Source organism: Haliotis cracherodii, unplaced genomic scaffold (genome assembly GCF_022045235.1).
Source record: "Haliotis cracherodii isolate W230 unplaced genomic scaffold, xgHalCrac1.p SCAF_2, whole genome shotgun sequence".
NCBI lineage: Eukaryota > Metazoa > Mollusca > Gastropoda > Lepetellida > Haliotidae > Haliotis > Haliotis cracherodii.
Genome location: NW_027266275.1, coordinates 20,597,349 through 20,619,845, shown reverse-complemented (window position 1 = coordinate 20,619,845; position 22,497 = coordinate 20,597,349). Strand labels below are relative to the sequence as shown.

The 22,497-nt window shown below is 39.0% G+C and overlaps 1 protein-coding gene across 1 annotated transcript in view; it reads right to left on the bottom strand.

Annotated features, from left to right (window-relative positions):
* The window catches only part of LOC139467401 (tubulin-specific chaperone D-like), an 86,307-nt gene that overhangs the window by 13,985 nt on the left and 49,825 nt on the right, over positions 1-22,497 (bottom strand). The window contains exon 37 of the mRNA XM_071248953.1: positions 41-122. Coding sequence (XP_071105054.1) covers positions 41-122 — 82 coding nt within the window. The remainder of the gene's footprint in view (positions 1-40; positions 123-22,497) is intronic.

The following is a 22,497-nucleotide window of genomic DNA, read 5'->3' as shown; positions in this document are numbered from 1 at the left end:
CAGCAACAACATTATTGGTATCTCCATCACATGACCCTACCTTTTTTATGATTGGTCTTGCGATGTTCAAGTGATCACACAATGTGTTTCTGATTGGTCGAATCTCCTCCACTGGATTGTCCCTGTAACATAATACAGTACATCAAAATACATCAAACATATTGACACAAAATTGTAAATTTAAGTTTTCATGTTTGTTTGTTGTTTAATGTTGCAATATTCCAGCTGAATGATGGCGGTTTGTAAATAATCAAGTCTGGACCAGACAATCCAATAATTGACATCATTAGCATCGATCAACACAATTGGGATACGATGACATCCATCAACCAAGTCAGCGAACCTGACCATCCGACCCCATTTGTTTGCTCTTTCGACAAGCATAGTTGCCTTTTACGGCAAGCATGGGTTGCTGAAGACCTTTTCTACCCTGGACCTTCAATGGTGCAATCAAAGAAGGATCATTGGTGAGTGAGTTGGGTTTAACACTGCTTTGAATGGTATTGCAGTCATATCTCCACATGCCAGCATAACCTTAGAGGAAAACCCAAGTGGTGACTTTTACCACTTTGAGACATGATCAGGGCGAACCATCTCAAAAAAATTTGCTTTACAAATGTAACAACAGAAAAGATAAGCAAGTCAATGACTTATTTATGAAACACATTACAGCAAGTCCTAGACTGACATGGTTTTCATCACAGTTGATACATTAGAATAAGGTGCTGAAGACATTCACTTCACAAAGTAGGTTCATTCAATACAGGAGCAACTTTTATATCAGTCGCCGACATGGCTGAAATGTTTCTATGTATAGAGCCAATGACTGAGTAGGTGGGAAAGTGAGATTTGGTTATTTCAATCAATCTTTCGGTTTTATTTTGCACAGCATGGGGGAAAAGTTTAACAAAAGGGATGCATATTGGCAGTTGAAATTGTATTGCAATATATTGTGATGCGAAGTGGCCATACTGGATACATATCAGAGACAAGATTACTGTTCTATGGCAGGAATTCTAATTCTGAACTTTCGTTGAAAGTGTTTGTTTATTTCAATTACGTAAATATAATTTAAAATGGGGTGGTGCTTTCAGATGCTGTCTTATTCCTTTTTTTCACCTTGTTGGCATTTTACATTCTATGGGAGTAATTGGAGCAGCTTAACATTGTTGCAGTTGTTCGTTGCCATTCTGTACCGACAGCATGCATGAAGACATCACACACTTGCCACAGCTTAGCAGCTGATGTCACTGCTAGATAGTGTATGTTACAGTTCCTGTGGTCAATAGGGAAGGTGTATATTCATAAAGATGTTATCCTTGAAATAAACATAGTCGTATTAAAAATGGTTCAGGAAGATGGTATAGTTGTATACTCCCCAGGGAGCAGAGAATGGATATCAAGTGCACACTGATGCATTGGCCGGGGTAATAATAATGTTCTGTTTGTTTGTTGTTTAAGGCCGCACTTATCAATATTCCAGCTATATGACAGAGGTCTGTAAATAATCGAGTCTGGACCAGACAATCCAGTGGTCGATGTCATGAGCATCGATCCACGCAATTGGGATACGATGACATGCATGAACCAAGACAGCGAGTCTGACCACCTGATCTCGTTAGTCACCTCTTAAGACAAGAATAGTTGCCTTTTACGGCAAGAATGGGTTGCTGAAGGCCTATTCTACCCTGGATCTTCAAGGGTATAATTATAACGTAACGCCATAAGCATTCGCTTGGTGAATGGAGTATGGTGCATTAAAAATTTCCTTAATATTGATATGCAACGTGTAAGATATAACATATTGCAATTAACTGATGCATCGATAGATCGTCACATCCCTAGTGATGGGCAACAATGTCGAACTGATTGATCGAATGAATTGGAGCGAGCCATTCCAGGTATGATTTAACATCAGTACATCCCACTTGTAACCCAGTTAAAATTCATTAGATGTTACATGTACTCAAAGATAATCCATATAGCCACTCAACTGACTCAAGTTCTGATTCATCCTTCAACCTCTTCATAAACACTTATTGATCAGCAATAACTCAACATGACTCACATCAATATAAACTTAGACAAGCAGTTCTAGAACCCAAATTTACATTCACATTTTCCAGAAATTCTCCAATTCTGACATACTTTCAAAACAATGTCTGGGGAAATTTTACTATAACAGCGTCCAACAAGAGTTTAACAATTTGCTCTCCAGCAGTTTAACAAAATATGTAAAGGTTTAACAAATATCTATACATAGTACAGTGTCGCCATCTGCACTACCTATAGACATGGCCATTGTCTGCAGAAGAGTGCAGGACCATGTTGATGTAGAACCTTGACCAATATTGACAGTAGAGACAGGTGTGGATATCCTACACACACATACACAGACAAACGCAAAAGATTCCTGACAGCAAGTCACACATTACAAGCAGATTTAAGTGTGTGCTTAAGAAATTCCTGTCGTCTTAGATTACCCTGATCATCGATTAGCGCACACACATGACATTGTTGAAGATTTCTAGGTGTATTTATGTACAGGAGTCCTATGAATAAACATGCATCTTCCTCCTGCTTCATGTTATGTTAAGAACACATGGTTGAGAGAGGTTGGAATCACTCACTACCATCAGGACACTCGCACCGTAAGGCTACTATCAACATTGATGAACTGGGCCCACTTGCACAAAGCGATCTTAGCGCTAAGACTATCGTAAGCCTATGTAAAAGTATGGTTGAATCACTCACTACCATCAGGACACTCACACCGTAATGCTACTATCAACATTGATGAACTTGGCCCACTTGCACAAAGCGATCTTAGCGCTAAGACTATCGTAAGCCTATGTAAAAGTATGGTTGAATCACTCACTACCATCAGGACACTCACACAGTAATGCTACTATCAACATTGATGAACTGGGCCCACTTGCACAAAGCGATCTTAGCACTAAGACTATCGTAAGCTTATGTAAAAGTATGGGAGTTACGATCATCTTAGCGCTAAGGTCGCCTTGTACAAGTGGGCCCTGGACTTTACCATGGACTCATCATGTGTATGTTTTCACAGACCTGTACGGAAGGCCGACTCAAACACCGGTAACTCCATGGCTTAAAGGGACTTCCAGCATGTCAATTTGACAATTTTACTTTGTTAAGATTTCACACAAAGTGGAGCAATTATATGCCATACTCCTGTTAGTGAGGTGGTTTAATACCAGTCAACATTACAGTAAACTACGGTCGTAGGTCAAAGGGGCCACCAAATTTATAGAGTTCATTACAATTGTAGTTTGTTATAAGCACATTTACACCACATATACAGCAAAAGGACTGGACCCTAAAACAGTACTTACCGTATATCGCTGTGTATAAGGCAAGTTTTTCGTACCTAGAATGAGGGGGTTAAGAGGGGGAGTCGTCTTATACACGGAGTCGAAGATCTCACGTTTTTTTCCAGGTGTTTTATTTTCAGCTTCCACGGGCGATGTCAACCAGCGTTCGATAGCCAGCCCAGCATTTGACAATAAAACTTCGCATTTCTTCGCACTTCATATATCTGTCAGTTCATTATAAGCGTGTTCGTTATGAACCTAGTTTACTGTATTTCACTTGAACGTAACATGGCAGATTTATGTAGGGGGAAGCCGACGGCGACGCAGCTCGTAGAAATTACACACTTTGGTGAAACCAGGAATGGGTCTGACAGACCAAGGACGATAATTGGGGCGAACCTGGGATTTGAACCTATAACCAGCTGGTCCTGGCATGCCTAGGTGATACAGGTGTGTACAGTGACACCTTAGACCACTTGGCCATGCACGCATTACCAGAGCAGATAGAGCCAAAGGTGAGTTGGGTTCAACACCAAGCTGAAAGTATTGCTCTCTGGAACACACGGCTTTGAATTGGGTCTTCAGCAACCCAACTGCGAAGATCGATGCTCATGATGTCAATCACCAGATTGTCTTGTCCAGACTTGATTATTTAAAGGTTGCCTTCATACAGCTGAATTATTGAAGAGTTAAACAAACAAATTGAAGAGTATTGCAGTTTTATGATGGTGCATAATCATTCTTTGACAGACAGGTAAAAAAAAGTGGCGCACGTAGTCCGTGTTTAACTTCACTGAAACCCACAAGCACTGCTACAGTGCTGAGAAACAAAGACAACAGTCAGCTTTCAAGCGGGTCACATAAAGCTTGTAGAGAACCAAACTACTTGCAAGTCACAACAATATCACTACCTTCACCTTCCAATAATCATTCATGATGAATACACAATTTCTGGTTTCAATAACTGTACATCCATTTTAAATTACGGGTCCACAGTGCCAGATATTTTAATAATTCCATCCCAAACAAACATATTCATACTAGTCTTATCTTACAATATGGAACAATAAGTTGTTGTGCTACCCATCCTTTACCTAACATCACAGTTTTCCGTCTTTCTTTCCACACAGCAGTCCTTGCCTACAACCATCATCTGTCTATCTAAAGTATAGGAGCTAATGACTGTCAGTGCAAATATCACTTAGTCAAACAAGGCCCTCAGGCCAGTGTTATGTGACAGTTTGAATCTGTCATCAATTGTCCCCTTGTCATGCAATCAACACCTAATTGGCCTTCGTACACAAACAAATAAAGAATATTACCTCATCTTTATTCTGACTGAGAAATCAATGTTGCTGAACCCAGAGACACAGTAGTAACATATACCTGACCCTGACCCCAACCCTGACCTAGACCCTGAAACGCAACACACCTTTCAACATGTTCAGTACAACCAATAAGTGAAACGATGTAGTCGACATTTCAATCAAACCACAAAAGTGTTTCCATATTTTCAGAAAACTAGACATGATATCAGCTACTGTAAAAGTAGAGTAAGTGAGTAAGTTAGGTTTTCACCGCGTTTAACAATATTCCAGCAATGTCACGGCAAGGGACACTAGAAATGAGCTTCACACATTGTACCCATGTAGGGAATCAAACACGGGTAGTGTGCTGAGCGAACGCTTCAACAACTAAGCTACCCTGCTGCCCCCTGTAAAAGTACAACTAATGACAATAATAACATCATGTGTAATTGCGATATGTACTGAGACGATGTCAGGCTTTTCACGAGGATGCAAGTCCATTGGTGGACCCTTGCCAAGCCAGACAGACAATGTTTGCTAGGGAAGTTTATGCTTAAAGAGGATAGTTCAATGTTTAGACAGGATACTGGATTTTTTTAACAGTACACATAAATACTCTACACATCGATAATGTGCCGATCCCATCTTTTTTCTCACAGATGTACTCAATGTTCATGACAAAACAAAGCACACATGAAAAGATAACCAAACAGAGCATAACATTACTCTAGTTCTCCTAACGTAGTTACAGGATTATAAAAACAAAAAACAATCAGGACTTTCTGTATAACAATAGTTTTTAGTTTCAAGAGAGCTTAAGGTAGTATCATCTTACGTAAATGTAACAAGTAATTTTAAACCCATCCACCTGAATTCTTTTACAAATTCTCTAATCTTGAAAAATTTTTAAGTGTGTCTTGACAAAGTGAATTTAGTCGTTTTAAATTACAAAGTAAACTCCGCTTTGAAACAAGATGATTTATAAAGTTCAGGGTTTATATTTCTAGTTGTGTATACATTAAGTTGATGTATTAACCTAGATCTATTGGAAAGCTGTTATTTGGTGATGATATGGTTTTATTGGATATTATGCTTATAGGATTACAGTAGAGGGAGCATCCATTTTCTGTATAATGTGAAAATTGGAAATTTAAAATTAGTGTTTTTCAAATAGCTGACTAGCTTAGGAAGTATGAAGAGTTCACTTTGAATGATGATGGATTGAGGGAGTGAGTGAGTATGGTTTTACACGGCTTTTAGCAATATGACGGCAGGGGACACCAGAAATGGGCTTCACACATTGTACCCATGTTGGGAATCGAATCCGGGCCTTCGGCGTGACGAGCGAACACTTTAACCACTAGGCTACCCGACTGCCCCGAAAGATGATGGAATGGAACTAGTTTCAAGATATGAGTACTTAGCCATGACCCTTTCCTGTTGAGGGTCATGGTGTGTCTCTCAACAGACATGGAAAGTTGGATGTCTTCTGAAATCCTCAAATTCAATGTTTAGCTTCAAGAATTTGAAATTTTGATGCATGGGACAAAAGTTCGGGGATTTCATCCCTCAGCTTAAATTGTAACTGTTTATAAGTTTTGTAAAGGATTTCTCTGTTGTCCCCATAAGCACACCAAATATAGAGGCATGTTATGGACTTGATCTTCATTCTTTCAATAAAGGGGGCACGGGTAGCCCAGTGCCGCAATTCGCTATACAGAGTTGCATCCCTTGGGCACGACAGAAACCCATGATCATGGGTTCTAATCCCTGTTCGGCCCGATGTTGTTTCTAGGTTTGTCAGCACCATACCTGTACTTGTGGGTTATAACAGAAACAAACGTATGTTTTCCATGTATATCTAAAATGATATTTGTTATTAATTGTCCGGTGAATTAAACAATTTAAATTGGAACGATTCATAATTCATCATATTATGAATACGTAACAACTTGTAATGTGTGTGAAAAGTCGTACTGAAATAAGTTATTTGAAGGGGGCGTGGCCTAAATGCAAATGTCCGATTGGGATTTTAAATTTTCCGGACCCCTGGGTTTCACCGAAGTGGTAAATGTCCAACACCTGCATCACTTCAGGCTTTCCACCCACATAAAGCTGTCACTCCGTGATATAACAAGAATATTGTTGAAAGTGGTATTAAACCCAACTCACTCACACACTCTTTCAAAATATTAAATTAATGAAATATTGGATAAGGTTGTTGGTGCAAGAAGACAATCAGATCTTGGGAAAAGAATATTCATAAAAGCATAACTTAGTTGAAAGGGAACCAAGTGTTAGATACTACAGTTAGAATTTGGTTCAGTACAAACAAATTTCCTAGGAATCATCATCATATTGACTATAAGTGTTCATAGCTGATTGTGTAAAAAAAGGTTCTCTGTCAATAAATTTTAATGATTCATTATATCTAAATATGATTACACATTATTAATATTCTGTTTCAGGAATATATTTCAAAACAAGATAAAAACACATACGTTAACAAGTAAGTTATAGATAATACACAGAGAAGTGGACACTGATGAAAAATGATCATCAGTAGGCACAAAGAACTGATGAGGAAACCTAAATATATTCCCAAAACTATAATTTGTGGAATCTTAGAAAATTGCCAAATACAGTACTTTTAACACACAATACAGCGACAGAAACTAACAGTTTTAGCCTACTAGTCCTTATAATGATCACATATAGCAAAAAACTTCAAAAGGGCAAAGTTCTACTAGTCCTTATGATACCTTAACTATTGGGCAGTTTGGCAAGGACTATATAGGACTAGTGCCAATTTCTAACAGCAATATCAACAATACTGCAAGTATCTATGATCAAACCTGCTCAGACTTTTATTAACACATGGTAGTCCCGTTACACATTTCTGCTTCTCAGTTTCATTTGAGAAGCCCCTGATGTCCTAAATCTCTTTACTTCTCATTTTAATAACGATTCCCACTCTCTTCTGAAGTCTTTCTGGCCACAGCTGTTCAGGGCGACCAACTGACCACTCAAGCATGAAGCACTAACTAGCATCTGACTACCCTAATTGAGAGCTAATTAAGTAATTAGATGCTGCTAACTTTAGATGAATTTTCCACTCACATGTGCTGCATGTGGTATCATTTCTTGAGTATTTATACAGATATATTTAGAAACATCATTTGCATCTTTTGCTGCTGTGGCAAAGGGACGATATTACTCATATCAGTGCACTTAGTTTCAGTACTCAGCATTATCATCTTTCCGACTTGCTGATTGATCAGTTGTTTCAATGGTTCAATTGTTTTCATTGTTTGCGACAAGCTGATGATTGAAGGTGATATTCTCGATTGTTCATGACATCCCACATGCTTTCAAGTGACATCGTTGTTACAATGAGCTGAGCTGACGTCTCCACTTGACATAAAGAAACTATGGGTAGCATGAAGAATGACCTACTTGTAACTTTGAATTATGCATTATCTGTGCCTTGGGAATTAATGTTGAATGCTAATAACTTACAATATTTATTCACACACCTCTTTGGTTATTCTCCAAATGCATTTTTTAAAATTCGAGTAGGTTTCATTCGTAACAGAGTTGGTTGTGAAGTTGGCTGAGCTGATCAATGGCCCTTGCATTGTCTGAGCAGGTCAGATGGGAGGCCCTTCAATGGCTGATCCATGGCAGCATGAGATTTCCATCACTATCACCAGACCTTGTATTGTGTCTGAGTAGGTCAGATGGGAGGCCCTTCAATGGCTGATCCATGGCAGCATGAGATTTCCATCACTATCGCCAGGTCTTGTATTGTGTCTGAGAAGGTCAGATGGGAGACCCTTCAATGGCTGATCCATGGCAGCATGAGATTTCCATCACTATCGCCAGGTCTTGCATTTGTCTGAGCAGGTCAGATGGGAGGCCCTTCTATGGCTGATCCATGGCAGTATGAGATTTCCATCACTATCACCAGGTCTTGCATTGTGTCTTAGCAGGTCAGATGGGAGGCCCTTCTATGGCTGATCCATGGCAACATGAGATTTCCATCACTGTCACCAGCCCTTGCATTGTCTGAGCAGGTCAGTACAGGAATCTATAAATGCTAAAAGACACCTCAAGACTATTTCACTTTCTGAGTTATGATCTCGAAACAAAACATGACAGACAGATACAGTTTCTTTGCATAACAATGTACAACCCTTGCCAATTTCATTGTGGCGGGGAGTAATGAAAATAAATGCCCATTAATAAAGCACCGACTCCACATCCCCGAGGGACATATTGCTGCGTATAACCTCATATTACCCTAATAAACAGATCCACAAGCACAGCGATTACTTGATGCCACAGTGCAATGTACCATTTGATTTGATTTATTTTCTTATAGGTATTGGCCGTATGTTAGCCACACATTATGAAGAAATCATAATTTGCAAGCCAGACCAGAATTATTTCCTAACACAGTCATACAAATATCTTAATACACTGTTATACTTCTTAATTATTCTATATAACTAAATAACTCTCGTACCATGTGTAAAATCATGAGCAGGGTTCACTCAAGGAATTTTCTCACATGGGCCCTTTATGTGAAAATTATATATATATTCCAGAGGTACACCCACACATGCCTACACAGCACAATGTTAAAATCCACATTGTATTTGAAAATGTGGCCCTTTTATTCAAATTTAGGGGCTAAAATCACAAGGCCCCACCCTAGAATTATCCCTGCATGAGCATATTTGATTAAATTCTCTTCCCTAACATAATTTCTTGATTGACACAGATCCCAAAGGTGACTAGGTTTGAGCAAACTGGCATCCAGACAACATACTTGGATTCAAGTCATTCTGAACACACCTGTTTGTCTCTGATATCAAATTGTAGGATGAACATGAATCTAACACTTCATGATTACTCTTAAAAAATATTAAAGTTTTAAACAAGGCACAAGTTACAACTGCTACATCTTTACTGGAAGTGGTCCTGGCCTAGAAACATATAGTCACCCTTGAATAACACAGTAGGTTTAGGGAGTGGTGATTTGATCAACAGAACATGGGAAACAAAAGTTTAAGATTTTACATTTTAGTAAATTGGAATCCATGAGTGTCATTCTCAGTGTCAGATAGCTCCAGTAAATCCTGCAGTAGGGAGGCCTAAAGATAATAGGACTGTTTATCTGCTTTGGCTGGCCTACTTGTTAAAGTTGTCACACTTTAGATTTACGTTTGATTCCCATTAGGGTGTACAATCTGTGAAGCTCATTCTTGGTGACCCTACTGTGACACTGGTGGCGTCATTCAGACTAACATCTAGTCTCTGAAATGAACATATTTTACAGATAAAAACAGTTGTTAATTATTGTTATAATATAGCAAAAAGGATCCCAGGGACTCTCTTCATTTTCAGATGCTGCAGTAATCTAGACTTGCCAAATATTATAGATTTGCATGGGCTGTATTGGACATATTTGTTTCAGGGTCTGTATGACACACTACTAGAAGTGGTCCTTGCTGTGAAGCACATTGTCACCCTTAAAACTGCCTGGCTCTCCAGCAGATACTGTAGAAAGAGTGCATAAACCACGCTCACTCAAGTAAACACTGTCGTCTGCAACACTTCTCAAAAGGAATGCTTGAAGTATCTGCAGTGTAACGTAACAACAGTGAATGAGTCTTCCCACAAATAAATCAGCCAGAGGCATCTCACAATGATGGTGCAGAGCGCTTGTCAGGGTCAGACAACCGACAAAGACAATGTTCTGAAGCTTGGTCTGAACGGCGCATTGATCACTTGAAAGCTAATTACAGTGCACGTAGATACTCGGTAAATATATATTCAAGTGAGTGGATCTATTCTGGGTACTTGATAGATCAATCAAGTCATTCTCTAATTGTTTTCCCTAGACTCCCCAATTTTCAGGCTGCTCATATTCTCCCTGCAGTGTTCTATTGTACTGTAAACAACGACCACAAGTCTTAAATAACTAGCTTCATTTGTATGTAAACAATATGTCATGTTCCCCTTCCTATCTTTTACCTGATGAAGGGGCAAGAAGTTGCCCTGAAATGTTGTGTATGTATAATAAAGATTGGTTGGTTGGTTGGTTTACGCTGCACACAGCAATATTCCAGCTTTATGTCGGCGGTCTTTAAATAATCGAGTCTGGACCAGACAGTCCAGTGATTGATGTCATGAGCATCGATCCATGCATTTGGGATCGATGACATGCATCAACCAAGTCAGCGAGCCTGACCTGTAATAAAGAAGTTGTTATCCATATAATAAAGAAGTTGTTATCCATATAATAAAGAACTTGTTATCCATGACACTCCTTGTCTAATGTACCAAAGTGGCAAAAACTACTGACAGTACCATGCTGGTGATAAAACCAAGACGTTTGTTCATGTGCAGAAAACCTAGAACAACATACTTCCATGTTGTGAAGATGTGGATTAGTCACTACATCACACACACAAACAGCTCTCAAACACCTAGACTAACATATTGTCTATGAAATCTTTTACTACACAATAGATTTACCTCCTCTAAAATTAAAACAAATAATTTTCCTTTGTGTGATAGACATTACTTAGAAATTGATGGATGACAAAGTAGACACAATTTATGGATAACAACTTCTTTAATACTGTAAAGGCAACGTTTCGGTATAGATCCTTATACCGTTGTCAAGGAAGACTTGTTTTGTTTTCATAAAATAAATATATATTCCACAGTCGTGGTGCAGACTAACAAACACACTCCATGGTCTTGTAAAAGGAGAGTATGAAGGAAGAGCAGAAGGTCGGTGTTCAGTGCCTTGGAAGTCTCAGACAAAAAAGATGTTAAAAGATGGTACATGGTGTTACCTTGCCTGGCTCTCAGCATTTAGGGAGATAAAGCAAGGACTGCTCAGCTCGGAGTACGAATAATGTGTCTCAGTAGGGGATCCATGTTAAACTGTGACATGGTATCTCAGTGGGATAGAACCGTAAAACAGGCAAATGTCAGGACTAGTACAAGCAGCCACACACACATGTGCATGCACGTCGCTATACAAGTGAAATAATCTTAACGCAACATTAGACCCCATTTCACCTAACCTCTCAGGAACAAGCAAGTATCTGCTTGGTTAGGGTTATCGCAACTCAAAGATAACATCATTTTCTCCCGTCTTTAGAAAGAAAAGCTGTTATTTGAGTAAGAAATGAAAACAGGTTAATTTCAAAGTCTAAAGACACATCTACACGGGAATCATGGTTCACCATTGAATATCAGCTAGAGGTAGGACTACAGTGATACACTTTGTTGCAATGTGACATGAGTGAGGCTGTGATATGATGCAGGGAAACTCGACACTGTCTTATCAAGGAGCCGAAATCCATCACTAAAGGGAAGGACTAAAGACCCAAACAAAACATTCTTATTAAATCTGAGTGATTTGAAACAACCTGGGAACGCTTCTGCATTGTCATACTGTCAGAAAAGGGTATTATATATTAATATAAGCACAAGTAAATGGGTATGAAGAATAATGTAAAAGACCTTTTGGCAACAATATGCCAATATACAAAGCCAGTTATTTATTGACGTAAATTTTGGTAAAAGTATATTTACTTCTTGTATCATTTGGTATCGACACCTAGCCTCACTATGCTAGGGCATAACATATTACAAGGATCTGAACCTTTGCGAGTAAGATATTTTTACAGTGATATATATTCTTCCAACTAACTCTCCCATCAACTGCCAAATTCCATGCAGAAAATGAACTGCAGGGTTAGAAATAAACTCAAGAGCCTCACTAGCCCGGGTAAGGATAAAATGCCATTGTAATGTTAAAAACAATGGGGAAACTTGGAAAATTGCACTAGCCTAGAGGAATTTGTACTAGCCTAGGGCTAGTGGGATAGTGTTAATTCATAACCCTGAACTGCATTACCGATGTCGTTTTTTTAGTTTTGTTTGTTTAACACCGTACTCAGCAATATTCCAGCCATTTGATGGCAGTCTGTAAATAATCAAGTCTAGACCAGACAATCCAGTAATTGACATCATGAGAACTGATCCACACAGTTGGGATATGATGACATGCATCAACAAAGTATGTGAGTCTGACCACCTGATCCTGTTAGTGACCTCTTACGACAAGCAAAGTCACTTTTTTACGTCACCATGGCTTCCTGAAGACCTCTTCTACCCCGGATCTTCACGGGTCTACTGATGTCCTCAAAGCACTGTTTGCATGATGATAATGTTTGAAGGGAACCAATGTGGACAAATTATATCCATTCAGTCCAATTCATTATCCATACTGGAAAACACATGAACGACAACCACTAACTTAAAACTCATTTTCAGTGAATTCATAAATTTTATTAATTTCCACATTTCATAAAACCATGACCTCTATCATTAACCTTCAAGTTTTACAAACACAAAAAGGAAATCAGTTATGCCATATAACACTGAAATTCAGAGATGTCCCAGAAAGAATGCTACAGCATGCTTATTGATTAAAGTGACTGCAGAAGAGTCGACCTGATACCACAGAAATAGGGAATGGAGAACTTGCAATGAGGAAGGCAATATAATCATGTAATCATAAACATGAATCATGGCTGACATTTACACAATATTGGATCAAAGACATGGAAAGTAGATAATTGTTTCTTGTTTTGCAGTCATATGAAACAAAGAGATAATACCCTGAAAAAAGATGAGCGTATTTACAAAGATCAATCATGATTGGTCCGATTCATTCATGTCATCAGGTCTATTAGAAGAGAGTGTAGCGTGTTCAGTCAATCCACACCAAATAACCTCTATGTTCTTACCTTCAGTAAAAAATAAGTAACATTGTCTTAAAAAGCCGAAATGGTTGCAATGCAAATAGCATCAGAGGAATGGTTTCATATTCATTGGAAAAGGTTATCCACTGATGAATTTCTTCAGGAATAAGATCAAAGAACATTTTTAGTTCACACTTAAAAAAAGAAGAAGAAGGAAATATGAAAAATGATCCTAAGTTGAACAGGTGTTTTGTTAATCAATGTAATCATCATAAGAACACTAAGCTTAATTTTTTATATTTTCTAAATCCATCGTATCAATGCAATGATAAGTCAACAGATGGAAGTTGAATGATGGTTTTAACTTCTGGTTCTTTCTTTAAAAAAATTCAACTTTAAACAAGCCAAGAATTTTCTGGATCTATTTTCAACATCAAAGATTACCTTTCAAGCATTGTTTACTTGAGTGTCACATCTCCAGTGCTCAATAAACACATCCACAAAAAACATTTCTACCAACATTTCAGTCAACAGAATGAAGAAACAAAAGCACTGAGATGACTCTACTTGACTCGAAACAGTTCAATAAACAGTTCAATAAACAGTTCAATAAACAGGTGATCATCTGATCATTAAGATATGAGATATTGATCAGAATCATGACTGATGACAAACACAATCTAACTACCGTATTTACCCTAATCAAAGGTCAGCTTGATTTGGTTGGTTGGCTGGTTTGTTGTTTAACGCCACACTCAGCAATATTGCAGCTATATGATGGCGGTCTGTAAATAATTGAGTCTGGACCAGACAATCCAGTGATTGATATCATGAGCATCAATCCACGCAATTGGGATCGATGACATGTATGAACCAAGTCAGCATAGTCACCTTTTATGGCAAGCATTGGTTGCTGAAGACCTATTCTACCCTGGAATCTTCAAGTACACCTTGTGTACTTGATGAGGCAGTTGCACGCTCCTGTTCTGATTGTCTGTGTTTGTCATGAAGAATAAATATCAATGAAAATCTTGACTTGGGTAACAGACACATTCTAAGTACCATATCTGACATGATTACTGTTGTCACAGCACTCCTTGTTTAGAGAGAGTGAGTGAGTGAGTGAGTGAGCGAGCTAGTAGAGTGTGGGTGGGTTGGGAGGGAGGGAACGAGCGAGGCAGTCTTTCACTTAAACTTAGGCGACTAACAGGATCTGGCCTAGGTGGTCAGGCTCGCTGACGTGGTTGATGCATGTCATTACATCCCAAATGCGTGGATCAATGCTCATGACACCAATCACTGGATTGTCTGTTCCAGACAGACAGACAATACAAAAACAAACAAAAACTTAAACAGAGGTATACCAGTAAGTGAGTTGGGTTTAACGCCCCTCAACAAAGTATTTCAGCTACATCCAGGTGTTCAGTCCATTGTAGGATAACAGTCCGAAGTGACACAGGTCATCAGTATTCCACGTCTGTCACAACCCAGGAGCACAGGCATGCGGCTGACAATCCTGTGGTAGTGAACTGCTACGATAAACCTTCAGTTTACATAATCTAACTGCTTGGAGGCAAGTTTGCAATCTCATTAAAATCTGATCTTTTATTCCGATAGATCCCTGTGGCAAGATCAGAGGACACGTCCATAGAAGACCAAGTAAGGTGGACCCTGGCTGCCCCATCTAAATGAAGGATGTGTGGGTTCTTGTACCAAAAGGCATGATCACATGTCTGTTTCTAAACGGATTTCAATCTTAGCATAAGATAAACACCTCAGAGCATAAATACATCCTCGATAGTACACCCTTTTGGGTGTTGATACCATTGCACTCAGAAATGAGTGAGTGAGTTGGGTTTAACGCCGCTTTTAACAGCATTCCAGTTATATCACGGCGTGTGGGAGGAAAGCCCGAAGTGATGCAGGTCTCAAATGTTTACCACTTCGGTGAAACCCACGAGCACGGGTATGGTGCTGACAAACCTAGAAACATAATCGGGGAGAACCGGATTCGAACCCACAATCTTAGGTTTCTGGCGTGTCCAAGGGATGCAATTCTGCACAGCGAATCGCGTTGCCTTAGACGACTAAGCCACCCGTGCCCCCCACTCAGAAATGTCAGGATGCATAAATATGTACACAAAATAATAGAGAGGCTCTATGTTTTTGCTTTCAGAATTCCCTGACCATATTCTTATTTGTTATACAGAAACAAGTTATGCTTGTTTGAATGCTGAGCTCACTTGTACCAGGAATTCAGAACCACAACACTGATTGGCTGAGTGGACAGTTCATCTGATACAACCACATATGTTATTCAGTACATGCTGTTTTTCCCACCACTAAGCCTCCTATTGTAACTGACCTTGTAAACAAGGTAAACATACATCCATTCGTTAGTGATTACAAAAAAATGTTTTCCACTTAAAATGAATACTGAACCATTAGTCGAAAGCCACTGCTTTGAAGAACACATTAAATGAACCAAATGGTAAACTGTGTAGCATTGCATTGGAAACGATACAAGCCATGGTATTGTCATGATTACAAGACACATTGCTATTGGGAATTTTTATGGCATTAGGCATTTTGGGATTACAAGAATTCAATTAAATCAATGTTTGTACAGTATTATTATTGAGTTTTGAGTGTATGAAAAAACTAAAATATGCAGCTGGTCAGATGATTGGTTGGTTGGTTGTTTAACGCTGCGCTCAGCAATATTTCAGCTTCATGACGGCGGTCTGTAAAACAATCAAGTCTGGACCAGACAATACAGTGATTGGTATCATGAGCATCGATTCATGAAAGTTGGATCGATGACCGTGCATCAACCATGTCAGCAAGCCTGACCACCCGATCCCGTTAGTCGTCTCTTACAACAAGCATAGTCACCTTTTACCGCAAGCATGGGTTGCTGAAGATCTGTTCTACCCTGGATCTTCACGGGGAATGAGGTACTACACTAAGGTCACCAGCTAACAAACAATATGTCCCATTATAAATATACATAGTGATGGCAAGCAACTCACTAAAGACATGTTCACATATTTGATCAGTGATTACGTGAAATAAACTTGGATATAAAGTTGACACAGACAGTGGTGATAAGATTTGTATGTTTGTTTGTTGTTTAAGGCCGCACTCAGCAATATTCCAGCTATATGCACCAACCAGGTCAGCAAGTCTGACCACCCGATCCCCTTAGTCCCCTCTTACGACAAGCATATTGTGAGTGAGTGAGTGAGTGAGTGAGTGAGTGAGTGAGTGAGTGAGTTTAATGCCATATTATTTCATCTTTATAACAGTATGTCAGCAGTTATATCTTGGTGAAACAGGCAAGTTCAGGCATGTTGCTGTCAAAAGTATCAACACAGGGACAGATCTAGGATTCAACCAAACCATGGCATGGCTCGAGGACTAACTGCACAGCAAATTGCAGTGCATCACCTGTGCCCTTCCAAATATCACAACAGTTTCATAGACTCAAGTGTTTGCATAAACAGATTGGCAACAAGCTGGCTTTGACTAGCAATGTTAATTTGGTAACATAGACATCCTTCAAGCTATGTCCCAATATTGAGAATAATAAAAACATGGAACAATGGAGGGTAACACAATAAAGGCGACAAGTCAATCTGATGTTTGACTCCACAAGTACAGGACAAATATTCCGTTTCATTTATAGAACAGAGTTAACAAAGAAATGTCACAATCCATGTTTGCTCCGTGTTTAATGAAACTGCTGCTCACAGTGTCCTGACGTCATCAGAAACTTATAGTCTCAGATTGTGTTGACATTGCAGGAAATGACAAACAAGGGTAAACAAGAACACTGAACTGAAGTGATACAGACTTGCAAAAAATGGGTAATTATTGTTTCGCAAGAAATCAATTTACTGAACAAGGAGCTGTGTCCTTAAGATACCAGTCTTAAAAGGTTTCCATGATGCTTAGCAGACTTGATACTGTTAAACATAATTCAGGACATGTGTTTGTTTGTTGTTTTATACCACAGCGGCCTGTAAATAATCAAGTCTGGGCAATTACAACCAGTAGTTGATATCACAAACAATGTCCCACAGCGCCAACCCGCGATGACAAGCAATCAACCAAGTCAGAGATTCTGACCAATGATGACCACCTGATCAAAGGAGGAAGATGTGTTATCTGTGTCCCTTTAAAATGTCAAATTTTAAAGTTGCAAAAAACTTGAAATATTGGTTTGAGGTGGTGAGGTGAAATTGGGTATAACCTCGCATCTAAGATTATTGCACTTGTAAAGTGACATGCATGCACGTACATGTGTGTGTGTGGCTGCTTGTTCTGGTCCGGAATGATGCTGATTTATAGTGCTAGCACACTGAGATACCATGCCGCAGTTTAACATGAATACCCCACTCAGACACAGTATACTGACTCCGAGCCAACCAGTCCTTGTTTTAGCCCTTTAATGCCGAGCACCAGACAGGGTCACAACAAGTACCATCTTTCAATGTCTTTTGGAATGACGCGGCCAGTGATAGAACACGTAACCTTCCGCTCTACTACCAGACCATGGAGTTGGTCGAAATATTGGTATGATTTGTTAGTTTGTTTGTTGTTTAACGCCGCACTCAGCAATATTCCAGTTATATCACAGCGGTATGTCAATAATCGAGTCTGGACCAGACAATCTAATGATGGACATCATGAGCATCGATCGAAGGCAATTGGGATACGATGACATGCATCAACCAAGTCAGCAAGCCTGACCACCTGATCCCGTTAGTCACCTCTTACGACAAGCAGAGTTGCCTTTTACGGCAAGCATGGGTTGCTGAAGACCTATTCTACCCTGGAACTCAAATTGGTATGAAAATATTCACACATGATCAAAAGTTTAACAGCTAGCCTTTATTATAAATTGTCCTTGTGTCGCCTCCTACAACAAGAATTAGAGTACTGGTTCTTGCCATGGTGAGAAATACAACCTAATTCTATTGCTAGGTAGTCTTGATGAGGTGAGGTGAAATTGGGTTTAACATCGCGTACAAGATTATTGCACTTATATAGCGACGTGCATGTACGTGTATGTGTGTGTTTGCACTAGTCAGGACTGATGCCGATTTAAAGTGCTAGCCCACTGAGATACCATGCCACAGTTTTAACATGAATACCCCACTCAGACACAGCATACTGACTCCAAGCCGACCAGTCCTTGTTTTAGCCCCTTAATGCCGAGCGCCAGACAGGTAAGAACAAGTGCCATCTTTTAACGTCTTTTGGTATGATGTGGCCGGGGCTCGAACCCCGGACCTTCCGCTCTCCGGGCAGACGCTCTACCACTAGACCACGGAGGCGGTCGTTTCTCATAAGACTATTAAGAGGTCGGTGTGACAAGTCGATACTATACTATGACCTCCAGCTATCTCAAAATAAATCCAGCTAGCAATACTAACAATCACATGGGATTAATTATGGAATATTCATGAGTAAACTTTCACTACGTTAAGGACTCATCTGTCACAACCATTTGATGAATGACATGACACTATTCATTATTGCTCTCTGGAGTACAAAAAGGTATTCCATTTTTACAGTAAGTGAATTCCCTTCACTGTCATGATACTTCTCAATAGTAGGATTCTATGCAAATGTGCTGTCACAGTTACGTGGAACCTCACATCAGCATGTACAATTATGTGCCTTTGAACTCGCCACTAGAACCAGCTGTTAGCTGAGAGAGGACATGTACATATCCTTCGTACAACTTGTCGCAGACCACCTGCTACCCCTTTCTTTACAATGGTACGTGCCAGTGGTAGACCTCATACACAGTCATACAGGGTTAATTGTCAACTCCTTGCTAACCAGTTATAATTAATATTTTTTTAGTTTAGCTTGTGATGGGCAGGTAGGATGACAAATGCAGCACGCAACCAGATGACTTATTAGCAAAACCATACAGCCCTGCTATCAAAATTTAACGATGATTACTAATTGTAATGTTATATCATAAATGTTCAATCCCAATCATCACAGATATTGTTAGCTGCCTCAATTTTTGCTTGGCATTTCAGAATAGGCTATTCTGGCGTTTACGTTTCTACACTTCATTTGTAGGTATACTTTCACATCAGCCTGAAGCTCTGATCTGAACCTCACTACACAGGAGACAATTCTCAATAAAGGACACTTATAGTGCCTAGATCTAGAATGGAAATAAGCATTAGATTTATTGAAACAGATATATTACCGGTAACATGAAAAGGATTGGCCTCAAGATATCACAATGTGGAGTGCCCTCTCCATAGATATACACACAAGTATGTTTATTAGCATTAGATTTTGTGCTCTGGATCACACCCTTAAGGCAAAAGGAATAATCTAAAACAAAGAAATTAAAATATTCAAAATTTCTTTGCAGAAGTGAACCAGAGACTTATCAAAGATTCCAAACCAATTGCCTTTGGCAGACAAATGTGGGACAATTTTGTACAAAATTGGGATTTTCTTAAAAAGTCCAAATTTAAAAAAATTCAGCTTTTTGATATTTCAAACATTGCAAAAGTGTAAAACAAAATATTAATGCCTGTCTTTGTTTATTGGTACTATTTTATGAGTGAAACGCAAAGCTGTAACGTTTATTGAAAACTTTTGATTCAGACCTGGGGTCGGATGTCGTCTTCTGAGCAGGTCCAGATAAAGTCAGGTGCACACATGGAAGCTTTGTGGGTGTTTATTTTGTTTGTTATTTTCAGATAAATGCACATAGATGCTGAGCCTTAGAGGTCTGGGTCACCTGGCATATGAGGATTATTAATCTTAAGTCTATGAGTTTCAGTCTTCTGTTACAACCTCTGGTGGTGGTTCAGCAGCTTGTACAATGTATACCATACATACTGCAGTTGTGTTTAACTTAACCACTTTGAGTTTGACAAGATACAGTTTGATTGTTTTTGTGTAATGCCACACTCAGCAATATTCTAGCTATATGACGGTGGCTTATAACTTTTGTTTTTGCTTGTTGTTTAACGCCGTAGTCAGAAATATTCCAGCTATACGAAGGCAGTCAGTACATAATCAAATATGGACCAGACAATCCAGTGATTGACATCATGAACATTGATCCACGCAAATTGATATGATGATATGCATCAACCAAGTCAGCGAGCCTGACCACCTGACCCCGTTAGTCGCCTTTTACAGCAAGCATGGGTTGCTGAAGACCAATACTAACCCGGTTGAAACTAATTGAGTCAATACCAACAATCCAGAGATCGATATTTTCAGCGACATCCTCACCATCAGGCTACAATGACACACTATCAATCACATCACTGAGTCTGACCACCCAATCCATTTGGTCACCTCTTACAACCAGCAGAGGTGGCTGGGGACCTATTCCCTACAAGGGGCAACCAGAAATAGCCCAGAGAGGCTCAATATACCCAATAAAAAGGCTTCATGTTCAGTCTTGAGCCTGCTAAGTGCACAAGTCCTCCAACTTCAGGAGAGACTCTTGTCTTATATTCATAATCTACAGACATCACTGAAGGCTAGTTCTAAGAATAAATGGAAATATTTTAAAGGCACTTCACCTAGTCTTACACTCTCTGTACAAAAGTCTTACTTCCAACACAGAAAAATCTTTTGTATATTTCTAGTTGGTTTATGGATTTCATCTCAAAATATATTAGCAAAAATGAAATAAAAAACAACAACACATTTGCAAAAAGATTATGATGTAAAATGTAATGAAAAAGATTTGATGCTAGAGGAGTTACACCTCTTCTCAAATCGTTGAAATATTCACTGAAATTTGGTAACAGATTCATTTAGTGGTAGTTAAAATTTTGTCTTGGTAGATCCAATAAAGAAGTATGGCAACAAAATGCTCAACTGCAGAAATTGTGGCTGCTATTATTGTAACTGGAGTAGGTTCAGCATTAAAATAAAAGCTTTTATATAAATATAATACACCAAACTTGCTGAACTGTTGCCATGCCTATTGTATTCATAGGCAAGAAACAAAATGATAATGACATGAGGCAATGACAGCCTTTAATCATCAGTGACAACAAATACATAGTAGGCATTAACATAAGCAATAAATATATTGAATTGTTAATCCTATTCTTTTAGTAGTTGGATGGTCCCACACCTCTCATCTTCCTGAAGCAATGGGGCTAACTGACTGTAAAAGTCCAGTTTCCACCCTTGCTGAACTACGCTGGAGTTGGCATGATCGTAGCGCCACCACTGGCTATTACGAGTTATGTCCCATCTATGTCCCTCCTATTGACCAATCAGATTCCACCTCTAATATCACTTGTATGTTCTTCAAACAAAATGGTGATGCCCAGTCATTATAAGCCTATCACGGTTATCACATTGTTTTGGACTGTAGTTGTGTTTTTTTTATAATAACTTCTTGGGAGGTTTTACTTTTTCTTAGTAAGACCTGATAAGTTGAGTAGCAGATGAAGTTTGGACTTCGTGTTTCAAACGTCCAGTGTTCTAAAAATTTAACACTTGAAACAAAAAAATTGAACAATTAAATTGAAAAATTTTGATTATGGATGATGGGAAAGGAACCTGCATCCTCACATATCATATTAAGTTTTGTGACCCACTGTTTTCTCACTGAGCAAACAGGGCAGGTGATGAAAGGTTGTTCAATCTTACATGTCATGGCTTCAGTTTGTGTTCATGCTGCACATGGTCTTTCTCTCTTTCATTGAATTCTTTTTATACAGAGACATACAGTATTATTTCACTATATGGTATTCTGATGTTTCTTTACATTTTTCTGTTATTTCTTGGATTTACACGGTTTGACTAAACACTCAGTGCATCAAATAACTTGAGCACCTTGATAAACAACATGAAACAATTTGGAAACTATCTATTGTCGCCCAGTTGACAGTACACATGCTCTAAAAACTACAATTGACGGAAATCTGCACGGCAGTCGCCATGTTGTTTATGACCTGAATGTCAATTTCGTTACACGACTTTGACTGAACTATGCATAGACTTGTTACTCCAAAATGTTACTCCATAATACCA